We start from the raw sequence: 27,566 nt of genomic DNA, 5'->3' as shown, positions 1-27,566 counted from the left end.
GTCCTCTGCTTAGGTCTATTCTGCAAATGTATTTGTATTCACAAGAGCTACAAACAGAATTTCTTAACATGGAAACAATCCTCTTGTAATCAATTAAGGAGCTGGAACTGTACCCCACCGTTTAGTACTGCCAGTAAATACACACAGAAATATGGTGGAGTTCCTTCTGGTAGGCAGTATCAGTGACCCTTTACTAGGTAGACTAAACCCAGAAAAGCATACTGGGATGCAGAGACAATACTGTCACTGTGAAATTATCTGATTAATGTATTTAAAATATTTATAAGCCTGCATAAGTATTTCAAGATCTAAAGCAAACAGAACAGCACCAAAATAGTTCATATAAAGATAGGCTGTGCCCCGAAGCCAATATGATATTCAGCTTTGCAACATTAATAACCATACCCAAATCAATCCTTGGGAGATGGGAGAGAAATGTGATATTGTACTGACTACATCTTTCACAATGCTACAGAAGTTGTTACAGTTAGCTTGCCATCTTTTCCAAAACTTAAAGTCAGCAGCCAAGATAATGATCATATGCAACAGAGGTGTAAACTTTTTATCTTGTACCTGGAAGTGAACATTACAGCACTGCAGTACCAAAGAACAGTAGTTAATACAGCACATGTTATTACATCCACTATTATTAGACCTTGAATAAAAGTCTAACAGACAAGAGAATTGACATAAGGACATATGAAGGAACACTAGTTCATTCCAGAAAGAGAAGATCTTTGCTGTGTGACTCAATGAACAAAGCGGGTTGGATTCAGACAACTTTTTCACTGAATCGCATCCAATTTCCCGCTCTTTTACATCCTGCATGGCTTTTGCACAAGCAAGCCTTGTGATCCCCAGAACCTATTTTTGGTAGTCAGAGGGGATTTCCCTTTCTTACCGGCAGAAAAGCTATATGTAGTCAGGGAACAGTGGTAGGTAAAATCTCAATTAGCCCTCATGGTGATCCCTATAGAAGCCTGGAAGGCTCCTATATTGGAGGAGGAAGATTATGTTATTAGGATGTATACAGAAACCCAGTCTAGCTCTAAGGTGCTACACTTCTTACCAGTAATAAGACACTGGACTGAAAGATTAGACCAAGTATAGACATTACTATTTAGCATTACTGTCTCTTACTTCAGGACAGCTTTGCTTTGTATGTTTTTGAACAAGCCTACAAAGAGTCCAGTCGATTCTGATTTGCAGGCAAGCCAGACATAGCATGTCAATTGTGAGATATGTTGGATATGTTAGATTCCTTCCCTTCCTCTTTAAAAAACAAAACAAAATGACTTGAAACAAGCTAAAATATTCATTCCAATATATATATATTTAAGCTCCCTAAAAACTCCTATCTGCTGCTGTTTTCCTTGGGGTCCCTGGAAAGAGAACCAAGCCTGATGGCACAGACATGTAACTGAAGCAGTTGAGTCCTGGCAGACAGGTTCACACTAAGAAAGGGCTTGCAAGTGGCCAGTGCTTCCTCTTTGGCATGAAACAATGTTCTGTTTCACTTCTCCGATGGAGAATTACATGGAATGAACAATGCCTGTGGAACAGAGTTAAGGTGAACCCAGCAACAGAAGCAGCAGCATCAAGGTCAAAGTGAGCAAAGACAGCTGACCTCCTGAATATGCAGAATGAGAACGTAATTGTTCATTTTGTATATCAACCTCTTGTGGTATCTTCTTTGCAGATTCCTAGAAAACCAGAGAGAATTAAATTAATGATAATGTGCTGCCCCAGCAGTAAAATGCATCTAGCATGTGTGTAAAATAGCCATTTACTCTTTAAGAGCACTGCATGTAGACATATGTAGTCTATTACATCAATAGTTCATGTGATCCTAGCTTTCCTTCTTTATTGGTTCTTTCCCACTTCTTTCTGATGCCTGTCTCAGCATGAAAGATTATTATTGCTGCTTTGTTACAAAGATGTAAGGCTGATATAATGGGAGAGATCCAAAGTCTTTTTTCCTGGCTCTCATAATGGACTTTTCTTAAGGAGTTAGCACCCTGCAGATGTTTCCAGATGGACTGTGTGTCTATTTTTGATGCTTGTGGGAGTTAAATAAAGTTCTCATTTTATAAGACTAAGGCTCATTCTGCACATGCAGAATAATGCACTTTCAAACTGCTTTCAGTATTCTTTGAAGCTGTGCAGAATAGCAAAATCCACTTGCAAACAGTTGTGAAAGTGGTTTGAAAACGCATTATTTTGCTTGTGCGGAAGGGGCCTAAGTTAAGCTGTCCTGCAATTGGGGCTTACTGCCGTTTACTCCATTATCTTGGGAATAGATAGGGTATATCTGTGATGAAACCCCCTGGCTCCAGGATGTTTTTTTCTTCAACGCTTGAGGATCTTTCTGGACAAAAGATGCCAGCCTTCTTGCCAGCACTTTCCCCACAATAACAGTATAGAAGAAAAAGACTAGTTGGTTTTTATACACCACTTTTCTCTGTCTTTAAGGAGTCTCAAAGCAGCTTCAATCACTTTCCCTTCCTCTCCCCACAATAGGTCCCTTGTGAGGTAGGTGAGGTTTAGAGAGGCTGAGTATCCACAAGGTGTTTGCTGTGCAATGGGGGCAAATGTCTGTCGTGGCAAGATTTCTTGAACAGACTTATTTCCTGGAGCCCCACTTTCATTTTACATTCTCTCCACAGCAAGTGAGATAACTTCTAGTACACTTTTAATTTTCTTCGCCACCAGAGCAGGTGAATTTGCCAGTGAGCACAGCCTTACCCCAGACATCTTCCCTCCACCCACAACCAGCCTACTTAGCTCCACCCTTCCTTCTCCCTTGTAGTGCTGTCCACATCTTCCCCCTAGCCTCCCTTCCATGTTGCTGGCTCCTTCCTGCTCTCTAAATTCTAGTATCTTGATATCAATATAATAACAACAGAGAGTTGGCTTTTGCAAGGAACAGTAGAAGCAGGGTCTCCTTTTGGCTCCACCTGCTCTACTTCCACTCTTCCCAATGATCGGGAGGGCTATTGAAAATTTTATTTCAAACAAGCCTCTATTTTAAAACAAGTCTGTTTTCTCCTAGAGCAACAGGCAAAGAGAGAGAGAAAGAGGGGAAAGGAAGGGAGGGGAGGGGAGGGGGATGTAGCACATGACCCTCTTCTTCAGTAGCGTATGATCCAGGGAATTGCTTTGCCTCTTTCATTGGGGGGGGGGGATGGACATCATTTTTGGGATTGGTTAAGACATAAGAAAGAGCCTGCTGGATCAGACCAGTGTCCATCTAGTCCAGCACTCTGCTACTCGCAGTGGCCCACCAGATGCCTTTGGGAGCTCACATGCAGGATGTGAAAGCAATGGCCTTCTGCAGCTGCTCCCGAGCACCTGGACTGCTAAGGCATTTGCAATCTCAGATCAAGGAAGCTCAAGATTAGAATATCGATATAACTGCAATCACAGGTATATCAATATAACTGCAATTTAAAGGGTTTTAACAAAGCCCTTTATCTTGCAACAAGTGTGATGAGATCTGTGCCTTTAAGAAGGAGGTGGTGGCAGAAGTTAAGAGAACCAGAAAAAGCACAGATTTGTTGAGACTTCAACAAGCAGCTGTGGGGCAGACAGTGGACTGCCTCCTCATGTGTAAACAGAGAAACATGAGGAGACAACAGCCCCACAGTGCAGCTAAGAGCCTCGAGGAAGCATTATATGTATAATGGGCCAGAGTTCTGAGAGAACTGTAACTAGTCCAAGGTCACCCAGCAGGCTTTGTGTATATGAGTGGAGAAACAAACTTGGTTCATGAGATTAGAGTCCACCACTTATTTGGAGGAGTAGGAATCAAACCTGGTTTTCCAGATTAGAGTCTGCCACTGTTAACCACTACACCATGCTGGCTCTGACAATCTCATTACATACATACAGTTCCTTCTTCTATTAACCCAGCTATTGATGTTGTATACACACAGGAACTTTCAGTATAATATGCTCTAGATGAAGAGGATGGCTTGGGCCAAACTAACTTAATGATTCATACCCAATGCAGGTTTGCAGTGAGTACCGTGCTGGTGCCATCACCCTGGATGTCTGGGGAAGGTATGAAATGTAGTTCCTCCTGATTCTTTCTATTCAACTGGTTTAAGCCCATCTGAGACTGCATTGCATTTCCTGTAAAGCAAAGAACACACAGGAGAGTCTGTGGAGATCAGAATCACTTTGAAAAGTTAGGCTACAAGCATGCTTATGATGAGGCTCTGGTTTGGCTGTGCACCATCTGCAGTCGGGAATTTTGTTGGACTAATGTAGGAATATGTTAGCAATTGACCCTTTGCACATTACTTGTGTTACTAATGTCCAAAAGTTATTCAAGTTATTTAACAGAATCTCCTCTTAAACCTTGCACTTCAGTTTTACCTGGGCTGTTGCCTCAGCATAAAGAGGAAATCTGATCAAAGCACAGATCTCTCAGAGTTACAAATAGAGCCCAGTTCCGGCCCTGTCCAGTCATCTAAACCAGCAGCACATCCTGTGAAAGCTAATTCCACAACTCAGTTTGGCATTCAGGATCTCAGCATGTTCCCCTATTACTCCATGCTTGCAAGAGGTCATTTAACAAAATGAATGGGGATGGGGAATCTACCTGAAGGGAAATGAGGTATAAACGGATTGGATCCTGCGATCCATAAGCACAAGGATCAAGGATTTCCCCTACATTCCTGTATCCCCAACAGTCTCTTCCAATGCTGGGAAAGGTGATCCCTCGGATCACAGAACATGAATCAGGGGACTTGCAAGGGAGAGACAAGGATATTGCCTTCTCCTCCCTCTTCTGTCACCACAGCTTTGTTGACAGTAGATTTTGCTTCCCCCACTTCCCACTGCAGCCCCTGACATGCACAATTATTAGTCTACTTGAATCCCAAAATCAACTTTCACAGGATTAGAAGGAATTGTTGGGGAGATGGGAATATTGGCAAGATCGGTAACCATTAACACCTTCTGCTGAGGGGTCATAGGAGCCAACCATTATGTTTAATCTAAAAAAAATTGTAGTGAAATACTGAAAATAGTGTTTGATACTTAGGGGATATGAAGGACTGGGGAATGGAATAAAGAGGAGGACATGGCATTGGGAATAAATTTCGGAGGCATTTCCTGAATAGGGTAGATAATGTACAGGAGGTAGAGATATGGATTGAAGCTTGAGGCATCCTCTGTGTGAATGGCCGTACTTGGTGAAAGGACACCTGACTTACTTTCCAGTGAAATGATCCAAAGATTGTCACCACTACACAGGATACCTCTGTACTGAGAATGAGCAGGTGTGCATTCACATTACACCAGCTGTACATAATATGGCACATTTATAAGCACCATTAACGCAACAAGCCATAATACAAGTAGTGTAGCATGAGAAAATTGGACTGTGAGAAGTTTGACTTTGCTAATGCTACACCCTGACTGCTTTTTTGTTCAATACACCTGAGAATGTGAGAAAACCATAGGTCACAAGCAAAATGTATGTTTAGTATGCAGAAAGATCCTGCTTCAATTCCTTGAAACCTCCAATCCGAAACCATGGAGAAAAGGTGCGACAGACTAGACACTGTTAACCTGTACAAAGTCAGGCTACTGGTCTCAAGCAGTTTCACATGTACTTACTCAGACATCTGTTGTTGGAAAATGAACTTCGGATTTCATCACATACGTCCTTGTGGTTGCCACTGTTCTCGCAGGAACACCACAGTGTAACATCAGCAGTGGAATTTCTAATGTAATTGGGGGTCATGGGGGTACCTATTCAAAGTCCCAAAAAGAAAAAAAATCAGAGTTTGCTCATATTGATTCCACGTCCAAGAAGACAAGATACAGAAACACCAGGCTGTTACGTTAGGTTAATGTATGTATTCTACATTTCTCTAAATGAAGAATCTGCTATTTCTTGGCACATAATTCTACATCTGCAGTAATCACTTCTCACTCCCCTAAGTTTCTCTTTCTCTCATTATTTGGGAAGCAAAACTTAGACCCCTTTCCTTCACTCCACATATCACCATATTTTATGCTTTAAAAGCTGCAAATGATCTGAAAAACTGAATTGTACAAAATTAAGTATGAGTGTATAAATATAAAGGTACTGACGTTTTCTTAACATAGAATACAGATTTCTGCCAACCCCCCTGCTCCCCCCCCCCCCCGGCAACTGAACCCCAAGCTATTCTGTTCCTTTCTAACGGGTTCCACTGAATTCCTCAGAACAAAAATTCAGCAGGTTGCTGCAGGAGGGAGAAATTGATGGAATTGATGGAAATCACTGTCCCTCTTAAGAAAATTTAAAGAGTTTTCTTAACTGGCTGGTTGCATACAGGAGATATAATTTATTCTGACTGCAGAAGACTTTGATCCAAAGACATATATCATATCAGACTAATGCTATGTTTCTCCATTGGCTCTGCAAAGACTTCTGCCAGGCTTTACGCAACAGGTGCATTCCACGGATATGGGTATAATTAAATATCTTATGTTGGATCCCACCATTTTGCTCAGCTAAGTGTGAAGCTTTTTCTTAGTGGAAGGCTTCACACAGCTCAGTGGAGTAGTAGAATCCAACCTTATGCTCCTGAAGTTCCTATACTTTCCTGGAGAAATAAGTGCTTCACTCCATCTATATGGTCCCATTTATGGTTTTTTGACAGATACAGGCAAATCCAAGTATATAATACAGTTTAATTGACTAAAATAAAAAATTATAGAAATGTCAAATTAAGGGTACAATCCCAAAGCTCTGTTGAAGAGATTTAGGATGGCAACTATGCAGCCACACCAGTATAACTCAGAGATGTACAAAGTTCATGCGGGCATATATCCGGATTTGTCAATGTTGTCTCAGAGATAACCTTGCAGATCTGGAGATATGCCACTATGGGGCTGATGTAACCACAGTATCCACACAACTGAGATGGTGTAAGCACAAGAGATGAGTGGTGATGGAGCATGTTAGTGTGGAGAGTAGGACCTAATTGGCATCCTAAGCTATCTCAGCCCAGGGTCTTGCTCCCAATGTTATATAATATTACACCAGCAAAAGGAATAGCATAAGTCTAAATACTCCCATTCAACTCAGAAGGAAGAAGCAACCACTGTTCTTCCACACCTCCTGCCCCGCTTATAAACAGTGGAGCATAGGATTCTGTCACTACAAGTTATCAGAGATCACCTAATATATAAACCTCAGTCAAGACACCTATATATGGGATGACTGAGCACATGGCATTCAGCTACACCTCCTTGGCTTCATTTAGAATACATAAGTGTGGACTCTGATAATGGGAACTTATATGGAACAGGAACTATTTTCACAAACAGTCAAGGCTGATAACAACTAAAGAACATTTTTCTGACCCTTATCTCTTTAGAGCTGTTATAGCTAAATAATGTCAGGACACAAACACCCAAACCCAACTGGGATCTTCACCACTCCTTCAGCTAGGGATCCACTCCAGATAGGTCAACAAGAAAAGGAGATGCAAGCGCTACAAGAATCTGCCATTCACTCTCCTCCCATCCTGCAATATGTAACTGCAACATATGGGCTCAACAACTTTTCCTTCACCAACATTTGTGAACAGTGTCTTCTACGCAAGACAGTAACTGTGCACAGTGCTGAAAGGGGACCCCCTCAGAGATATGGCAACATCAACATGTCACTGTGACATCATACCTATGTAGCCCTGGTATAGCCACAGTCATACCAATGTATTGTAACACAATATGCAGGTGGGGAAAACAGGGAACACCACCGTGTTTCTGGGTAAATACCATCCACTCCACCCCAACTTTTAGCATTCCACTTCTGATGATGGTCAAAGGATGTTTGGATTGTTTCACAGCTGTATCAGTGGAGTTTGGCAGATAAGGATAAATCCTGTCCCTTTACTCATTACTACCCTTAGCTTTCTTTGGTATGGGACTCCCTTTGGGTGTGGCTGAGAAGGTCCTCTGCTATAGGTACAGTTGTGGTGAAGAGGCAGCTTTTCACAATCTCTCAATCCGCTCCCCCCTCCTCAGATACTACTGGCATAATAAACCATGCAAGCTGCATGATAAGGAGAAGAGATGGAGAGAACAAGGATTGCTGGGATGATTTGCTATAGGGCTAGACCAGGGGTCTGCAACCTGCGGCTCTCCAGATATTCATGAACTACGATTCCCATCAGCCCCTGTCAGGATGGCCAATTGGCCATGCTGGCAGGGGCTGATGGGAATTGTAGTTCATGAACCTCTGGAGAGCCGCAGGTTGCAGACCCCTGGGCTAGGCAGTCATAATTCCCTTCATGAATTCAGCTAAGGATGTCAAAAGGGGAAGATCCTAAACAAAATTAATGCTGTGGGCAACCAATTAGCATGAGTGGCTCCTCCACAGTGACTGGTTACGACAAAGGAAAAACTCAGAGGGGCTTGTACACAGGACTTCTCCCAGGCCTCTCTGGCAGGTAAGGACACACAAGCTAAATCTATGCGATTGCACAGCATACCATTTTCTTCCTACCATGGCACATTTGGCTGGTTCTGTTACTAGTGTCAAGGGAGTATTCCAGATACCCCATGATACCTTTGTGATCAGTTGGCTGTATAACAATGGCTGTGCATGAGGTGGATGTTCTAATTCTGCCTCTTCCTATTTTGCAGCCTATATCATTATTCCTGCCCAAAGCTAAGTTACCTTATTCCCATCTTTTGCCTTGGTAGGACTCAAAAACATTCTACATTAGAGCCCTTTCCCAGTAAGCTATTGAGATGACTTCTGTAAATGTGCAGTTGTGTTGTTTTAGCATTCTCCTTGACTTTCAAAAAAAGCTCCTTGTAGAATCATTATTACCCAGTGCAACATGAACCCTTGTTTTTGTAAGACCTTGCTTCCCTGAGGGTTTCCTTTCCCAAGTTAACTGTAAAGGTGATATGCTTTGACTCACTATGCTTTTTACTGGCAACTGATTCAGTAGTGTGGGGATGATGGTCACTAAGCAAGTATGAAACTATTTCCTTGTCTGATCTCACTGAAAGTTTCTTCAAGATGGCCTCGAGAAAAAGCAACCGATAGACTGCCAAATCTTTACAATGAAGGAGCACGTGTTCAGTTGTTTCGGGTAGGCCCGCTGCGCAGGAACAAGTCCTGTTCTCCTGTGGGATGCCATGATATCTGCCTCTTGTTTGGGCAGTCGGTAGCACATTAAGCCGAGCAAGCATAAAATATCTACGGAGATGTGGATTGATTAAATTACTCAGATATTTAGCCATAAAACCCGGCAATGGTGGTGAAATGCCATAAAATGTGGGAGAACAAGTTCTGCAGGCTCCAGCTGTGAGAAGCTGCCCTTCAATGTCAAGAGTACGTTGTTTCAAAACTCCGAAAGCCTGTCTTTCGTCCATCAGTAGGAGTTGGTCAAAAGATATACCTATGTTGTTTATTTGATTGATAATTTTGGTGTGCCAGGTGGAGTGGAAGTGGTCGCTTAACAGGAGATATGTCAGACTGCCCGGGTGGCTCTAAAATGAAGGCGAAGCCAGTATTTAAAAAAAGAAAGCCAAACCCGGGAAAAACTTGTCTTGGCTCCGGTTTCTAAACAAAGAACTTGGTACGTGACTGAGTTGGGAAGACCCAATAAACGGCGAAAAAAACAAAGATTGAACACTCTCTAATTTCTCAGCGGTTTTGCTCCCCAGATTGGAGCTCCGTAAAGTAATTGTGGCAGTAGTTTTAACTGAAAAAAACTTCCCATTGCGGCAGGAAAAAATTGACCGCCTCTGGTGTGAAAAATCTGGATATTGCCAACACTTTGGTTTTACTTGTATTGAGAGGCTGGTGGATATGAGAGGGTCCAGGTTAAGGAATGGTGGAAGGTGATTCCTAAATATCTGTATGAATGGATCTGTTCAATCAATGTACGTTTATTTTCCACGTGCATGAGTTTTTTTGAATTCTAACAAACCAGCACTCTGGATCTTTTGTAATTAATCCACAGTGCACTGTTTGTGCAGTACGCCGCAAAGGCTTGAAGTAGTCTTTGCAGGCCCACCTTGGACCGAGACATTAACACAGTGTCGTCTGCATCGAGCAGTGCACATGTGGGTCTTTGTCCCAAAATGGGTGCGCGTGACTTTCAGTCTGAGATAAATGAGGAGCAAGGTCATTTTAAATAAAAGATTGAACAGGAGAGGAGCAAGAATACAACCCTGCTTGACTCCCTTGTTAGAAACTATAGGTGAAGTTAGAGGCCAGCACGATCACAACGAACTTGACAGGTAGTTGAGGAATACAACTGGCGAATAAGAAACAGTAATCTCTGGTCTATTCCCAACGCTGTCAATTTTTCCCACAGCTGATTCCTGGGGATAGAGTCAAATGCGCATTTCAGATCTAGGAAAGCCGCAAGGAGTTTCCCACCCTTGGGGTGGCAATATTTCTCCGCCAAATGATTTAAAACCAGACAATGGTCAGGGGTGGATTTACCTGTGGCATATCCCTATCTGTTCCGGGCCTAGCACTGAAGAGTGACCAGGCAGTGAGACGTATCATAAGGTACCTTAAGTAAAGCTTACTAGCCACTGAAAGCAAGCTTATCGGGAGATAGTTAGATGGATTTGATGGATCACCTTTTTTTATGTAGAGGTACAATGATAGCTTCAGTCCAATACTTAGGAATACAGCCACTGTTATTAATTTTGGTAAACAGGGTAGCCAAAATAGCCCAGAACTCCGAATCTTCTAAAGAGTTCAGGTGGCAGGCCATCAGGGCCTGGCGCTTTCCCCTTGTTTTAGGTTAGATATAAGGGTGACCACCTCATCGCAGCTGACAGGAGGCCATTCTGGTAAATGCTTTGCTGCTCCAGTTGCACATGGAATATCCAAAAGTTCTGGATTGCAGAAAATGGCTGTAAAATGTGTCCTCCATGCTTCCACTGAAATCTGAGAACTGATGGTTGTATAGGGCTCGCCGGCACTTGAATTCAATCTGTGCCAAAAGCTTTTGTTGTCTATGGAGTTAACGGCTTGATGGAGATTGTTCCAAATCTTTGTAAGATGTAATTTCTTTTGGTCTTTAAAAGATCATGATAGGACTTTCTAGCTGCGAGGTACTCTTTTGATAGCGACACTTTTCCTCTAAGTTCACAATGATGAAATAACTTCCGGAGTTGGGACTTGCTGCTCATACATTCTCCATCAAACCAGGTGGAAGGATTCACTGAATGTGAAAGTTTATGATGTGATTGATTACTGGAACCCTGAGTGGTTAGATAGGAAACCAGTTCATTATAGATTTGACAAACCTCCTCTGCTGTCCTTGCAGCAGTTAACTGTTGAAGAAAGTTAGCCATCCGATCATCAGAAATAGAATGAGCGACGTTTAGTTCAGTTTCTTGCGTCCAGCGAAGCCGGGCATAACAGGAAGACCCTTCTTCCTGGGCTGATTTGCTTCGAAGGGATTTGTTTATTAGTCTAAGAAGAAGGGGAGAGTGCTCGCTTTCCGTTCGAGCCATAATTGCAAAGTGGTCAATGTGGTTTGTTAGTTCAGGTGATATTATTACATAATCGATCACACTCACTCCACGTGCAGATCTAAACGTGAACTTTCCAGGGTAATCAAAGGGAGGAAGACCATTTAAAATTACCCTATTTGCTGATAGGCAAAGGTCTGTCAAATGGGGAGCTGCTTGATTTATGGTGTGATCGCTGGACAACCTGCATTGAGATATGGTGTCAGATTGAATGTCATCCAAATTTAAGCCACATCTTTGACTTAGGGCTGAATCATTTTCTCCAATCCTGGTGTTTAGATCACCAACAATGACGACAGGTGTTAGAGGATGTTCTTGCTCAAGCGAAAGTATGTATTGATGGAATCGTGACCAGTTCTCTACAAGAATGCTTGCCTCTTCTGCGGGTGGCAAATAAACATTTACTAGTAAAAATTTCAGATTGAGCTGCGAAATCAATAGGGCTTGGGCCAAAGGCAGGCATGAGTTTAGTGCTACTGCATTGATTTCTGCGTTGAGAGAGACTAGGATACAAGTACCTGCTCTCATCCTCCCTCTGGCTTTTAACCTGAATGCTGGAATTGAGAAGGAGGCATAACCTGCAAGATGAATGTCGCTACTGGTCCAGGTCTCTTGTAATGAGATAATATTAAAACTGGCTAGAAATTTCATTAAATCAGAATCACCTATGTGGCGGCACCACCCTGATATGTTCCAGGAAAGTATCGATAGTGTAGGACATTTCTGGCGTCAGGCTGTACCATCCAGTGGTGTGATCTGTGACTGAGGGTACTGTACACATCCATTAGATGAAATTCTGTTAACAATAGAGTTCATGTCTGGGTGTGTGACTGAAATGGGTACTCTGGAAATTGTTCCGGTGTTTTGAGAAGTTGAGCCGTTATTTGGGATGATGTCATAGTGGTGGACTTGAGCTGTTGATTTAATGAAGTTTCTTTGACCAAGTGCAGGTGCAGAGGAGGCTGAAATATCAACTGGATCTTCTTGAAGGCCAATAGAAAGATCACGAAATCCCTCTGTGTTCTTTCCTTCATTGATCGTGGATTCGTGTTCGATTGGGGGGACCTTGGAACTAATACATATTAGGGTCTCATCTGTTCCATTGTGAGTTATAGTGTCCGAGGTGGTACCTGGACTAGGATCGATAGAACATAGTTGCAATTCTTCCAGTTCGGCTGCCCAAGATTTTCCTCCTAAGCTACGGAAGTCTCTGTAATTGAGTACTCTTTCTGAACGCAGATCAATATCTATTTCTTGATTCAGTGGTTTTAAAGGGCTTTTGAGATTTTCTCTGTTAATGGTTTGGTATTGTATTGGCTGTTGATGGATGGAGAGATCTAGAAGTTGTGAGTGAGGAGCTGGGTCTATCTGGGGTTGTCTAATAATTTCCACCACCTGCTTAGTTGGAGGGATTACGTCTGAGTTCTTGTGTGGACGTTGGTGACTCGCCATCCCCTCAATAAGAGTCTTTAGACAGTTCCATTCTGTCAGGATGGAGTTAATCTCATTCGTCCTTTCAGTGTTTCTGTTGAGAGTCTCTGGTAGAGTACAGGATGAGAAAGTCGAGGGTTCCTTAAGAGAGATTACTTTATTAAATGCTTTTTACTCTGAGCATCAATCTGTCAAAGGATAGCCATCACAGAAGGTGATAGGAACTACCAAAATTCTCAGAAATCTGGTTCTCACAAGGCTCCTACTGGATGGTAGCAAGACTCCTAGTAATTGCTACTGGATCTGACCTGAAGGAATCTTTTCTTCATATTCTAAAACATCCTCAGAATTTGTCTACCGTTGCAGTTCCTTTCTTAAAGCTACAGGCACTGCTTCTATTATTTTGGGTTTTTTTAAAAAAAACCCATCAATTTATTTTCTAAAAGGTTTCAGATTTTTCTGCAAACCTAGAGCTTTTTTCAGGTTTGTGGAAATATTTTCTGCCCATGACTTCAGTCTCTTGGATTTAAGTATTCACAGATTTAGCCACACTGAGAATTAAACGTATTGATTGTATCTGCATATGAGGATTCCACCAAGCTATCCAAGGAGGATTAGTGCTTCTTCTGCTCCCTCAGTTTCAGAGTTAACGTGAATATGGATTATCCAGATCAAATAAGAAATAGGCACATTGAGAGATGCATCAGAATTTGAAAAACTGTTAATAACCAGAAGCCATTGATGCACTAATGACTCCCCGTGGGTTTGTAGTATTTTGTTCCAAAGCTTTTTCCCCTGGGGCATCAGGAATCAATTACCCACTCCCCTTTCCCTTCTTTTTCCTCTCCTTTTTTCTGACATCTGCTCCAGGGAGGCAATTACTTCCTGCAAAGGATTTGGCGTTTGATGGCCCAGGTTTCCACCTAGTCCCCATTTTACATGCAGTTGGACAAAAATTTGCATGCAGTTGGACAAATGCATCTACGCAGCTCTGAAGTTACACTCTCACATTTTGGTGGCACGTGTGTGAGGAGCTGGCAGCAGAATGAGTGGAGAGCAGGCAGAGGGAAGGGAGGAACATGGGAGGGGAATAGTGGGGAGGGCAGAGTAAACAAACCTGAGGCAGGCATGGTGTACTCATGCAGGTTTGGATTCCCTGCAAATTGGGGGAAAAGGTTTGCCTTCCACAGCAGTACTGGGACAGTTGTATAAGTGAAAATCACACCCAGATAAGGTTGCACAATTGAAAATCTGCTCCAACGAAAAGGTAGGCTTGCCACATGTAGAAGCCCTGTGCACAAATGGCCACAGAATCTTTTCCAATATATATTTGCTATTGATTGATACTGTTGGTAATCAAGTGAACAGCTTTCTTATGAAATGGAGGAACGCTTTAGGACATATTGTAAATACCAGTATTTGGTAATTTATACTTTCAAAAGGATCATCGTATTCAATCAATTTAGGTATAAGAGAGAACATGGTTAAGATGTTATATCAAAGATATTCAGATTGCAATCCTGAGGGTTCTTTCCTAGGAGTAAGCTCCATTGACTAACACGGGACTTACATCTGAGTAAAGCTGCTTAAGATTACTCTGTTGACCAAGAAAGCTGTATAGAATATGATTGTTCTGGAACTTGCTGACATTGTGGTGAGTCTGATATCTCATTTTTTTCATATGTGGTGGTACTAGGTCAACACGTTTTTGGAACATGTTGGAACATATGACACTGGGATTTAAATTTTACTGACTCCAAAGATGTTTCTGCTGAATTACGTAGGAAAACTCCCAAGACAGATAACTTTTATGGTGTGCATTTTCTGCATCACATGCTGGCTTTTCCTGTCATAGAAAAAGGTTTCCCCAAATATAAAATAATAGTTGGAAACATTAGAAGACTCTCTCTTTTGAAAGAAAAAAAACCAGGTATAGCTCACTGGAGCCAAGTTATGACATACAGAGAAAATATCATTTTTGCACCTCTGAGGAACTGACGAAATGCATCTTTTTACACTAGTTTTTTTCCCCTTTTTCCTTATTTTGATTTTAAAAGTTTTTTTAAAAAGAAAATGAATTATTCAGTTGTACAACTGGCACATGAGGTCAATAGTACAGACCAAGTTTAAGCAATGGATGGTAAAATTCTAATGCTAACATGATACTGGTGTTTTCTTCATTTACGACTGCAATCAAAGCAGTTCATATTCTTCTTTGTGTTCTATTCCACACATCCCTAAACACCTAGCGTTGTATAACTTTCCATACTTCCCCACATTCCAGATGTGTTTTATGCCATAACCCACATCAAATCTCTCAATTAATTCTTCTTTGCCCAGCACATACCAATCATCCCCATGTAAGCCTCCAGGCAAGCAGCATGCTTATGCTGAAAGCAGCCATCTGGGGAAGAGCTTGAGGGCTTGCATTGTTCTTGGAAGTCAGCCAACCTAGATCTGGTGGGATACAATAACTATCAGCAAGAGCAATTCCTGTACAATTGCATGTTTTACGCATTTGTCATGTACTTCACTGAGAACACTGGGCTTTTTAATACAAAAAAAATCTTTTCTGCATGCTGGACCCCTTCCCCCACCCTTTCCTCTCCCTTCCCTTCCCCTCAGGATGGGTGAGACCCGACCAAATGATGGCCCGTTTCCCTTCCTCCAGGGTGGGCAGGGCAGGACCAGATGATGGGCCTCCTTCCCCCCCTTCTCCTTCCTAACCCTTTAACCCAGGGTGGATGGACCATGACCTGATTTTTTTGAGAGTTGATCCACAAGCATTGGAATTGGTTTGGGCAGCATGTTCCCATGTGATGGCCCTCTCTGTGCATTTTTACAGTTGAGATGTCAGTTTGTTTTCCATGCAGTTTAAATAATGAGGATTTTCAAGGGAAGAGGCTTTCATCATTGGTGATGTTACTGGTGGCATCAGAGCATCCACTTTTTTTTAAGTGGCCCTAAAATATTGATGTAACACAGTAGTGTTATAATGATAAATTTTTGCAAATTCTCTTTTTGGCTGCATACGTCTGAGGCCCAATCCAAAAGGTGGGGACAAATCTGCTCATGGGAGCAGTGTGTGGCTGGGTTGGTGGACTTGTACTTCCTGGGGCATTTGCCCTGGTGGAGGGGCAATTCCACTGGTGTGCAACTGCCACGGCCCTCCCCAGCGCTAGGATGTGGTGCTGGACGCTGTGCCAGCATATCAGGGCCCCTGCCACTGTGGGAGGAGGCTGGGGGCATGGTTAGAGGAGGAACCAACATTAGTCAGCCTCCTCCCAACCTTTGCCAGCATTATGTTAGCAACCTGGGCGTCAGACGTATGCAGCCAAAAAGGTCCATTCAGTTCAATGGAAGTTTCTCGGCAGCAGGCTTTTTTTACTGTTCAAGCCTCCCCACACCACTGGGAAGCATCCACAGGAGTGGTGGGGTGGCACCACACTGGAGCACTGCTGAGTTTGAATGGGACTGTAAGTCTCTAGTCTCCTCCCTCCTCCCTAGTCTCCTCCCTCCCTCATATCTCCATAAGGGAAAACGCTACTTTTAAAAATGAAGGCTGGACATTCAAGAGAACCTGCTTGAAATATCATTACAACACTACAGCTTTATATCAACATGTTAGCCCCCCCCCTTTTTAAGTGAAATTAGTTTCTTTGGAGGGAGGGGGAGTGATTTAACAATGACAACAATCCAGTCATTGAAAAGTGAGGTTATGGGAGTAGGAAGGACAAAGAAAACTGATAGAAATATTATGCATTAGAAAAAAGTCAACTCAGAATCAGCTTCCAGAAAAAAAATGGGGGTAAAAGTGGCCTCAAAAGAGCCAGAAGAAAACAGTCAAGGTGGGGGAGAGAACAACAAAACACCCAAAGGAAAATTAAAGGCACAAAAATGCATACAGAAAATTGAGGAATAAATCAAAGCAGTATGGGACCAGAAGCATGTAAAAAAGCCCAAACCCAAACAAACAAATATATAGCACATCCTGTAACTTCAGAGCAATGCTAAGTTAGAGATGGGCAACCAGCAGCCTGTGGGTTGGACATGGTTCCCAGAGCATGGTTCCTGGTAGCCCTATCAAAAATTTCTTCAGATAATACAAAATTGAAATCTCACACTTTAATACTGTACAGCATTGTTCATTAATATTTTATATAATATGTAAATATATGCATTTGCATATGATGATGGATGCACACCTGGTTGATGGCAGATGAGTCTCGTGCCAGCAACACTAAAAAGACTAATGTAAAAGGAAATAAACTTCATATGTATGAACCTGTTACTGACACATGGTGCAAATGTTAATGGTGCAGTTGAGCATTTCTGACTCACCAACAACTATTTGGGGAATAAAGTAGCTTTGCCAGACTGAAGAAGTTGCTCATCCCTGATCTAAATAACAGTTTTATTGAATAGATATCATTATCCCCCAAAAATCTACAGTTTGCATTTGAAAGGATGCATTTTATACAGTTCTGCATAATGGTTAGTCCCTTCACACAGTACATTTTCATTTGCTTATTTTATTACTTCGCCAAGTTTAAGGTACACTTTAGAACCTAGGTGCCCACATGACATGGGATGTTTAACTTACTGTTTACAGCCATCCCAGTACCCCCAATGCCAGACCTACTTGCAAATATAATCTTTCAGGCATGTGTCCAACAGGACAAGGCAGTTTGGCTGAGTACTGCCTTGGAAGGAGCAATCTGGGACAATCGTTTTCCTGCGTCGCTCTCCACAGAACTCATCTTGACAGGAGCAAAAGAGAAATCTCTTGGTGAAATCCATATCAACTTTCCCAAAGAAATGCCTCAGTTCTCGGTGGCATTTGCGTTGATTGCAGGCGTGCCCATCCTTTGGGCTGCAGTTAGAAACATATGTTGAACGAAGACGTCTGCACCTACGATTCAGGCTACAAACTTGAGCAACTTGCAGGCAGGGATTTGTTGTGTCCCCAACTAAATGGGACTCTGCAAAATTACAACAATACAAGGTTTAATAGACCCAGTTCCAGTAGCGATCTCCCAGGGGAAAATTAAATAAGACAATTGGACAATTTCCATCAAGTTCTTCACTATTGAAAGGATGGTTTTTTTAAAAAAAAAAAAGATCTAGAAGTACAAAATAGCACAGAGCATTTGAAATAATGTTCTCCTAAATCCCTAACAACTCTTGAAGCATTGGAAACCAGCAGATTCAGATTTTTTAAAAAAATGAGTCCTTAATTATTCCATTACTTATTTACTGCTTTGTCACAAGCTAAGCAAGAGTTAGATTAGATTTTTCAGAGTAAAATCATGGATACAATCTAGTGGACAGTTTCACAACATTATTTTATCATTTCAATACAGCTTAAATCACTGATCCAGCAAAAATGTTAAAATGGGAAAAAAATCTATTGTATCTTGACAATTACAAAGCACCCAAATATTACTAAAAATTATTTGGTTCACAATAGAACAGTTACTCTATTTAACCAATCATCTTCCAATTCTGTTCCTGTAATTCTTTAATGTGCCTTCTTCTTCTGGGTAGCTTTGTATATAACCCACAGAGAATCAGATGACACTATCTTCTGTGCAGACCCACTCTCTCTGCTCCACAAGTCTGCTTCTAGCTTTCTAGCATCAATATTCTTAATTTTTTTCCTCCCTAAATTTTTTCCTCCCTAAATGTATCCCAATAAGTAGCTCCTGAAGGAGAAAAATGATAAAATGTATGAACTCTACCTGGAACCTGACTTGCCAGCTTGTTGTAGTCCATCTTCAAGGACTCTTCACTTACTACATTCTTATAGGGTGACATCTCCAAATTAAAGTCGCCTATGTAAAGTGAAAGATACATTAATGTTCCTACAATGTGTATCAAAGCAACACCAAGGCATTTGTCTTCCCCTATCAGCCAGAAATGGGTATGGCATTATAGTTTTATCCAGTAATATAGGATGGTGGTCCCCATTACAGTCTCATAATGCCTGTCCTGAAAGGCAAAATGGGTGATGTATTACCATACCATCTGTAGTGAACCCAAGCACAGAAGTATGAACATTTTTTTTGTGGACTTGCACTTCAGCATAAAGATAAAGTGAAAATGTAAAGCATAAAGAAAAAATACAGTCAAGCTGTTGAATGCAATCAGGAAAGGGATTCCTTTTGTAGGGTTAAAATGTTGTTTGGCAGGAAGCAAGGTTGTTGGGGGGCGGGATTGCATCTAGTAATGTTCCTTGACTGCAGAATTTGCAACCAGTAAGCGCAGGACAAATAATGCAGAAAGTTAGGTCTTCATAAATACATAACTAATGGTTTCAAGACCAAACACGGCTAGATGAATTAACAACATTTTTCCAGTCCCTGTATGAAAGGCTAGAACTACAATTATATTGGAAGTCAGAAGAATCACCAAAACAAACTGTCTTTGCAAAGACAGGGCAGCACAGAAAATACTAGAATATAATGACAGTGACCTCCTCTGACATCTCTAGAATGACTGAGTGAACAATCAGTGTAGATGATGGACAAAAGGCTAGAGTAGAAGCAGTTTAATTTTTTCTAAATGCTCCAGAGAGAGGCAACTGTAAGAGCTACATTGTTTCCCCAAATTCCAATAAAAATATCTCATTACTTGGCAAGAAGTGACTCTTTTTTCATTTATTTACCAGACATTAGTTTCCTCTCAGTTCTCTTCCAAACTTCTCAAATTCTCTTATTTTCAGCAATATTCCCTGGATTTGAAGGATAGCTTCTGTTGTGCCTACTCTGAAAATTGATCCCCGTGGTCTAAAAAGTTTAACCTTATTTGGGGCTTCTGGAACAACACTGTCAAAATAAGATTCCCAAACAATTAGCTTTCTTGACCTCATCAAAGTACTTTACAAAACAACTCATATCACAGGTAAACTGCAAGAACTCTACTGGTTTGTGGATTAATTAGGGGAGAAAAATCTAAGCTACGTTCAGCTTTAGTGCCACCATTTAACTAACTCTTCAGCGCTAGACTTTGTTTTGCCAGCCTTCTAAGCAGATGTTCATATTATAATTTGCAGATATGGCAGGAGAACAATGCTTCAATCTACCATTCATCCTAATATCAAACAATACAAAGCACTTAAGTTGGAATGGGATCTAAGTAAATGCAAATATTAAAACATTTAGTCTACTTTTCTTAGATTTATTTTCATTATGGTTCAAAGGAGTAGACTCAGCATGTAGGATTACAACATTAGGGGTGAGAGCACAGCTTTTCTGAAGTTTCAAAAGCGAGCCGAAAAGCCTTCTCATGAGAAAAACTACTATGTACTCTAAGTGATGTACAGCAGAGACATTGGCATAGGAGCTGAACTCTCAATGATTTTTTCAATTACTCATAGCTTGGATTGGTAGCCTATGCTGCTCTTTCTCCAGTAGTTGCTGAGTGCCATTGTTGTACATGGAGGCCATGATCAGATGCAACCATGATCAGCAACCATCACAGGCTTTAGTGGAGGAACAGAGTGGATGCCCCATCCTATAGTAATATTTTTCCACTGTTTCCTCCATACACATTAGCTTTGGCTACTTGGATAGCCTTGAACTTATGGCTATTTTGGATTGGCTGATGCAAGTCTGAGCCAAACATGCATGTTGTAATGTGTGGCTTTTGGAGGGGGGTATTAAATGATCACTGCTACAAATTCCTAATGACTCAAACCAATGGTAGGTTACGGATCTTCTGTGAGAGGGAAGAAAGAAGAATCAGCCACAGCAGTTGAGAGGGGTAACTGAAAAAGGGGGTTAAAAAGGACACAGGCTGTTTCATGTTGGGAAAATGGTATAGGTAGAGTCTTAACGTACCTCTCTTCACATAGGGTAGGGTAAAAAAATTCTGCCTCTTTAACGAATGTTTAATGTGTGGAAATGGAAAAGTGAAGCTTCTTACAGATGTAGGTACATCTTACAGATGTCGGTAAATGGCATAACTGCTGTGCATCAAACTGATATTAAAGGGACAGCTAGACAGACCGTTTATTCTCTAGATAAGCATTGGCCCTTCATGTGTCTGAGAATTAATTTTCAGAACAGAACTTCCAGGGCACAGCTATACATAAAACTTGTGGCAAACCTGAAAAAGTATGATGTATAGCTAGGTCTTCAGTCTTGCCCAGTAGCATCTGGCATATGCTTCATTTAGCTTTGGCACTCTTCTTTTAAACAGAGCAATAGCAGTCATGAGAGCCTCTTTTTTTGTACAAAGCGAGGGGATTTTAGTAGTACTGCAAGAGGAGGGCGGAGGGCAAGGGGGAAGCGTGCAAAGCAGTGCAAGGGAGTAAAGGTCGGGTTAGACTAGGTGGGCTGACTCACAGCAGAGGGAAGAGGTCCAGGGCAAAGCTGTGCCCACTGGCAAATCTGTCCTGCTCTGGTAGCGTAGCAATATTAAAATCATGCTATAATTGGATTTGCTTGCCACAGAGAGAGGGGAAAGTGAAAGCAGGGCTGGAGGAAATACATTCATACAAGGAATCTTGCCATACCTGACATTTGTCTCCACCATGCAGCAAACATCTTGGGCATAATGGGCCGTCATAGACTTATAGATTTGTTGTAGCTTGAGCTTTTATGGGAATAGTTACATCTCAGTGCTTTGTAAGTCTCAGGCCCAACCCTTGGAGTCTTTAGTTATGGGAGCCTTTAGTTAAAAACATTGTAAGTAGTAGAGCTGGGAAAAAATCTTCTAAAACAGACTTTGGAGAGCTACTGCTAGACAGTACTGGAATAAACAGTTCATCAATCTAATCCAGAATGAGGAACAAGTGTTAGTAAGATTCTCTTCTTCCTGGATCTGAGGTATTGTTTTGGGTCACAAAATTCCATCCTCACTCCCTGCCCTCCACCACTAGAGGAAGGATGCTGGTGATACTACCAAGCCATATAACTAAAGCTTCCCTCTAAAGCTTCCCTCTAAAGATAATTAAAGCTTCCCTCACCTTTTGAGACAGTGGAATGCACAGTCCAATAGATGCGCAGGCAGTGCTCCTCCTGCTTTTGTGTGCGGCGCTGACACTTGCATTCCTGAAAATGGCTGTTTCTAATAACGGTTTCTGCCTGCAGGCATTTGTTCCAGGCTCCATGGTCCAGTGTGAAGAAACTGTTCTTAGCATAGGAATGGGAACAGGTTCCCAGAATCCGATAGGTGGCATTGCAGACAGGGTCGGCCAGACAGAGGTTCTCGGCTGTTATACAGCTGTTCAGCTGTTCAATGGAATGAGCAAGAAGGCCTCCTGTCCACATAGAGAAAGGTGTTTACGTGTTACAAATTCATCCTGAGGGCATTCACCTGATCATGTTCCATTATTTCAGTAATGGCCTACTGAGAGGTGCCTAGACATTATTTTTCCAAATATTAACATGGATTGACAAGTACCATTCAACGACTTCAAAAGTATTTTCAAAGTTTTAAATGTGGACTAATAAAAATGAATGCATTCATAGGTGGATTGATCCTGAAAGCCATCAAGACAAGCCCTGGTATGCTGAGGGAGCTCTCCCTCCCAGCTGTGTCCACCCTGGCCTTGAATGAGGCAAAACTCACTTCAAGCAGGTTGGCCCCCATGCAAGGCAGATGGAAGCTACTATGATCCAACATTTCTTACTTCGCATGAGGAAGATGGGTAGGGGGCACTGCCACTATGAAAGCCACTGCCACAAGGTATTGGCTCCCATTTCATGCAGGGCAGGCCACTACAAGCCAGCGACCCATCTTGTGTGAGGCAGGCATGAGTCATACAAGCTTGTAGCAGCAACCCCTACTCTGTACAAGGTAGGTGGGTACAATGTGGCAGTCCATACTCTTTACAAGGCAGAGAGGCAAACCAGGAGACTTCTTTCTGCCAGCTCTTTCTCCCTCCTCCTTCCATTGATGTGCTGGGTCTTTTGCTACAGCTGTTTTAGCCTTCCAATCTGCACCTGCATACATTTCATTGTATCATGGGCTATCTCTCCCTATGTGGTCAGCAGATTGTCCCCACTCTATTTGGGATGATCTATACCACATTGTGTCCAATCCAGGTACAAGATGTGGCTTCTGTATTCTATGTTCTTCCTTCAAATTGCAGAGAAAAGCTCCACATTCCTCCACCCCCTTTCACAGCAGAGCTGCAACATTATACTATGGCTCAGCTATGAAACAGGAAGGGAAAGTTTGGAAAGCCATGGGGGTGGGTGGGGGAGCCTCCAATGGTATAGGAAAGAAATGTCCACTGAGAAGGTAGGGAAAATGGCTGCTGTGTAAGCAAGAAATCCAACCCCCTCCCCCGCCCCCACAGCAGCCATTTGGGCTTTGGTTCCCAAAATTTCAGCATTTCAAAATTTCAACCTGTAGAAAATTTGGGAAGAGTGAAAAAAGATGAGAAAATGAATGCATCATTATGCTGTGAGGAAGAAGGGAAAAATCCTATTTCCCAACAGTATTAAATCTGGGACAAATAATCCATGTGGAAACAGCCAACGTTAAAATTGGGTTTTTGGTGTTGAATTCAGATGAAATTAACTTTTTGGTGGGGCATCCTGCATGGCCCAGCAAATCAGTGGGTTTTTACTTTCTAAAAGATCTAAGAATTTGACACTCCAAACATGTTCTTAGGGCATGATACTGTGATTTTTCAAAAAGGATAATGCAGCCAGATGTCCATATCATAACTAAGATCTCACAAAAGTCACAAGCCAATAAACTTATTTTCTGGTCAATTACCACAGTGTTCTCTGTACCTGAATGCAAGGGGTGGGGAAATGACTGGATATATGACAGTCGCAGAGCTAAAACTGCTTTTGAATTCTTAGTGCATACAACTTTTGGTCTATTCTTGAGCATATATGTTCACATCCACCATGCCACCCCCCCTACACACACAATTGGGTTTACCATCGCATATTAACTTACACTCTTCCTATTACAAATTTACAAGCTTTCCCAAAAATTAAATGGCCCTGTTCAGAAAGGCATTGTAACAAAGATATTTTATTGTGAGTTAACTCCTCAGGAGACTCTTAGCATAGACTCAATCACTCAAGGTTTGTCCAGACACATGTAAAAGAAAAGTTCATTCACACACCACACTTGACATTTCATAGATAAAAGCCATTGTATAACTTTGATTTACATCTCTCATGATCAAAGAAGCTTACATCAGTTTTCCTAAATGCAAACACTTCTGTTCCCAAAGGGCTCATTAATCCATAATATCCATACCATTCAGAAGTCACAAGCTTTTCTCTTCTGACAAACCATGGCCATAAGTAATTTAACAACGCTATATTTTTATTTATGATCTACCACATGACATGCTAGTGTGTTCATGACAGCTACCAAGAATATATTATTATTATTATTATTATTATTATTATTATTATTATTATTATTATTATTATTACTGCTACTACTATTATTATCAATAATGATATTTAGACTTGTAACCTGCTCTTCTCCTAGTGGGCTCAGGACAGCTCACAACATATCAAAACGGGTAATAGTAGGCATCTGTTGTAACTATGAAAATAACATGGAAATGCTTCAGAGAAACTACAGTTTCTTTGACCACAATCCTTATTACTTCCACTGACTGTAAGTATAACATGATCATGAAATGCATTGTAAAACAACCTATAACACTATTTACTACTGCCCTGTGCAAAGCTGAAGGGGAAAAAGGATGGTCACTGAGATTTCTTACATCATTTCAATATGGGAGCAAAGGCTGACAAACTGAATACTACTGAATACGGTTCTAACAACACAGTCAGTGCTATAGTAGTAATTATGCTTTGCTTCTTATGATAGTGAGTAGTAATCACTCACCTCACTACATATGGTTAGACACGTGACTACACAGAGTCTGTGAAAAGCAGTGAGTGTGACGAATAGTTAAATCTGAATGTAGCCAAAGACACTTTCAACAAAAGAGGGGACTCTTGGGAACAAATGAGGGTGAACTGGGCTGAACTTCTGTTACAGGTATTAAAAACCTGGGTTCTAGCCAGTGCTTTGAGCCTAAGGTATTCTGTGGCCCTGCATGAGCCAGGCCAGTGGATTCAGAAACAGCCCAGGAGGATGCTAAAATTATATTACACACCTTTTTTTATTGTTTACATTTTTTGTCAGCTACTTTGAGCCCGAGTGGGAAGAAATACTTAACTAAATAACTAATCCTAAAAATGAATTTTATAATTGCATCCTGGTTTATATTTTATTCCTAGATTAAAATACTATTTCACAATCCTGTGTCATTGTAGGAAAATACCTGGTTTCCTTGCAAACGCTGTTAACCGTGCAATATATATTTCCTTTAAGTAAGTCCCATTAGTTTAGTGGACTTACTGTCAAGTAAACATGCAGTTGATTATAGTCTTGCTTAAACTTTTGTTTTCTTGTTTTTCCTCAAATGTAAGATTCTAATAAAGTTTACAAAAACAACACCATACTAGATATAGACAGGATATTTGAAAGGAAGACACATGAATGTAAGATGTTTCCCTTAAAATATCACACACACACACAATAATATTATTGGCTTGTGCATCGATGTAAGTTCTCTTCTTTCTATACGGCATACCTGTGAAAAAACCCCTGTGTTTGAATAAATACTGTAATATACATGTTTCATGTTATTTTAATCTGGGACTTGTCTCTTCTGAACATGTTAATCTAGAATGGTGCTTCCACGCACAACAAAACTCCACGGATGCACAGTTAATGGCTTGAAATGTCAGGGCTGTTAATGAAGGAAGGAAAGCAGAAGGCTGCTATTCTAGCCGGTGTATGTTTTATATTTGCATTATGGATATATGGGAAATACAAAGACAACAGTACTGCTGTCATCACCATATATAAAATTACCCTAAAAGTGTTTTGTATTTCTTGCTAGAATGTGTGCTTGAGTTAAAAATAGCCTTCTTCTCTTTGTTCTGCATTAAATTAAGATCTTGCTATATATGATCTTTTAAAACCAGGACTCTAAATCTAACAGGAGCAGCCACCCAGATTCCTCTTGGAATGTCTCAGGCAGACCTAAATGGAGATAGCTAATCCTAGTTGCTTTCCCGACCTTAAGGACAAGTATAAAATCACAAGCGGAGAAGCAATTTTAAATCAAATGCACATTCTAGCCAACATGGAGTCAGGTTACAGACATAAGCAAAGCAAAGTTCTACACCAGCTTTGCACATTATTATTTTTTTAAATGACATTCTCTAAAAATGCCAAAACCTGAAAGTCAGCATGATGCAGTGGTTGAAGTGTCCGAGTAGGATCTAGGAAACTCAGGTTTGAATCCTTCCTCTGCTATAGAAGCTTGATAGGTGACCTTGGGCCAGTCACATACTCTCAGCCTAACCTACCTCGCAGGGTTGTTTGAGAACAAAATGGAGCAGAGGAGAATAAGGTAAGCTGCCATTGGTCTCCACTGTGGAAAAGGATGGGGTACAAGCGAAGTAAATAATTAAGCATCACGTGTAAAAACATCCTTCAAAACATGGAGTAAAACTGCCCTGTTGCAAGTCGCTTCTGCGCGTTAGAAAATAAGTTCTAGCATGTCAGCCAAGGAAAACATCCTTGAGATGGCTGGGAATGAACTTGCTGAAAGTTTCTTCGACGGAAAACTGCTGGGAAATGAACCTTGCTGTAAAACAGCTACGTGGTCCACACGGAAGGAACTTTCCCTCTCCTTTCGGAAGCCGCGGGATGGGACGCTCAGCGCTCCCCGACCCCTACTTCCACTCCCGGCGCTCGCAAACAATCCCATCAGCTTCCGAACAGGGTTCCAGGTCATCGCCGGCAGATCCGAGCCACAGAGGTCAACTCGGGACTGCGTTTCACAGCCCACTTCCATCCACTTTCTCGGAAGCAAGTCTCGTTGTGGGGCTTACCTCCTAGGAAGCGGCGACCAGGTTTGCAGCCAAAGGATTCTCTTTGCGTTTGCAAAGGGAGAGCAGAGAAAGGAGATGAACAGAACAGTCCGAGGGGAAACCAGGCAAATAACCCAAGCCAGAGCTCTAACCTGCACCAGAAAGCCGGCGGGGGGGTTCCTCTTTGGAAAGCACCCCCTGTGCCCAATGCTCTGAATTCACACACACACACACACCCCTACGCGCCATGCCGAGAGGCCCCCGCAGCGCAATCCTAAATCTCCGCGCAGGCAGCGGAATTACCATCCCGGCAAGCATGCATGCCCAGAGGACGGGGCTGAGACGCGCAGGGGACCCGTCAGGACAAACCACCGGCGCCCTAGCCCATTACCGGTTTGGGAGAACAGCAGTCCTAGAAGCAGGGGGAGTCCCATGTCGGCGGGAGCAGAGGCGGCACTGCGGGGGTCGCTCAGTTCAGAGCTGGTCCCTGGGGGGAGCTCACATGTTCCCCTTGGACAGCGGGGTCTGGGCTGCTGTCAGCGCCGCGGCCAGCTAGGCAGCGTCCCTCCCCGCAGGCGGCCGTCCGTCCAGTCTTCGCGAGGTCTCGCCCCGTCCTGGCCCCGCCTCGCCTCCTGGGCACGGGCTTCTTGGCAGGTGCGCGCGCGGAGGAGAGCAGAAAGCGAGAAGCGGCTGCAAGCGGGGCGCGAGTGAAGCGCGCGGCGACGAAAC

At 42.1% G+C, this 27,566-nt stretch overlaps 1 protein-coding gene across 1 annotated transcript; it reads right to left on the bottom strand.

Moving 5' to 3' along the window:
* LOC125429659 (GDNF family receptor alpha-4-like) lies at positions 1-27,566 on the bottom strand. Its single transcript, XM_048490967.1, has 8 exons — positions 27,229-27,566; positions 21,926-22,219; positions 18,696-18,788; positions 17,597-17,936; positions 15,302-15,411; positions 5,629-5,763; positions 4,004-4,134; positions 1-1,703 (listed from the first exon to the last, which is right to left on the bottom strand). The coding sequence occupies exons 1-8, from the start codon at positions 27,269-27,271 to the stop codon at positions 1,566-1,568; spliced, it is 1,284 nt and encodes a 427-aa protein (XP_048346924.1). The 5' UTR covers positions 27,272-27,566; the 3' UTR covers positions 1-1,565.

The sequence above is a fragment of the Sphaerodactylus townsendi genome, linkage group LG03 (assembly GCF_021028975.2).
Source record: "Sphaerodactylus townsendi isolate TG3544 linkage group LG03, MPM_Stown_v2.3, whole genome shotgun sequence".
Lineage (NCBI taxonomy): Eukaryota > Metazoa > Chordata > Lepidosauria > Squamata > Sphaerodactylidae > Sphaerodactylus > Sphaerodactylus townsendi.
The sequence above is the reverse complement of the archived record's forward strand: the minus strand, read 5'-3'. Positions and strand labels throughout refer to the sequence as shown.

Excerpts from the sequence above, each read along its gene's own strand:
- LOC125429659 (XM_048490967.1), bottom strand. The coding sequence starts at position 27,271 with ATGGGACTCCCCCTGCTTCTAGGACTGCTGTTCTCCCAAACCG. Across the intron at positions 4,135-5,628 it reads TTCCAACAACAGATGTCTGA|GAAATGCAATGCAGTCTCAG; the intron begins GTAAGTACATGT and ends TTTGCTTTACAG. Across the intron at positions 1,704-4,003 it reads TCACTGCAAACCTGCATTGG|GAATCTGCAAAGAAGATACC; the intron begins GTATGAATCATT and ends CTGGTTTTCTAG.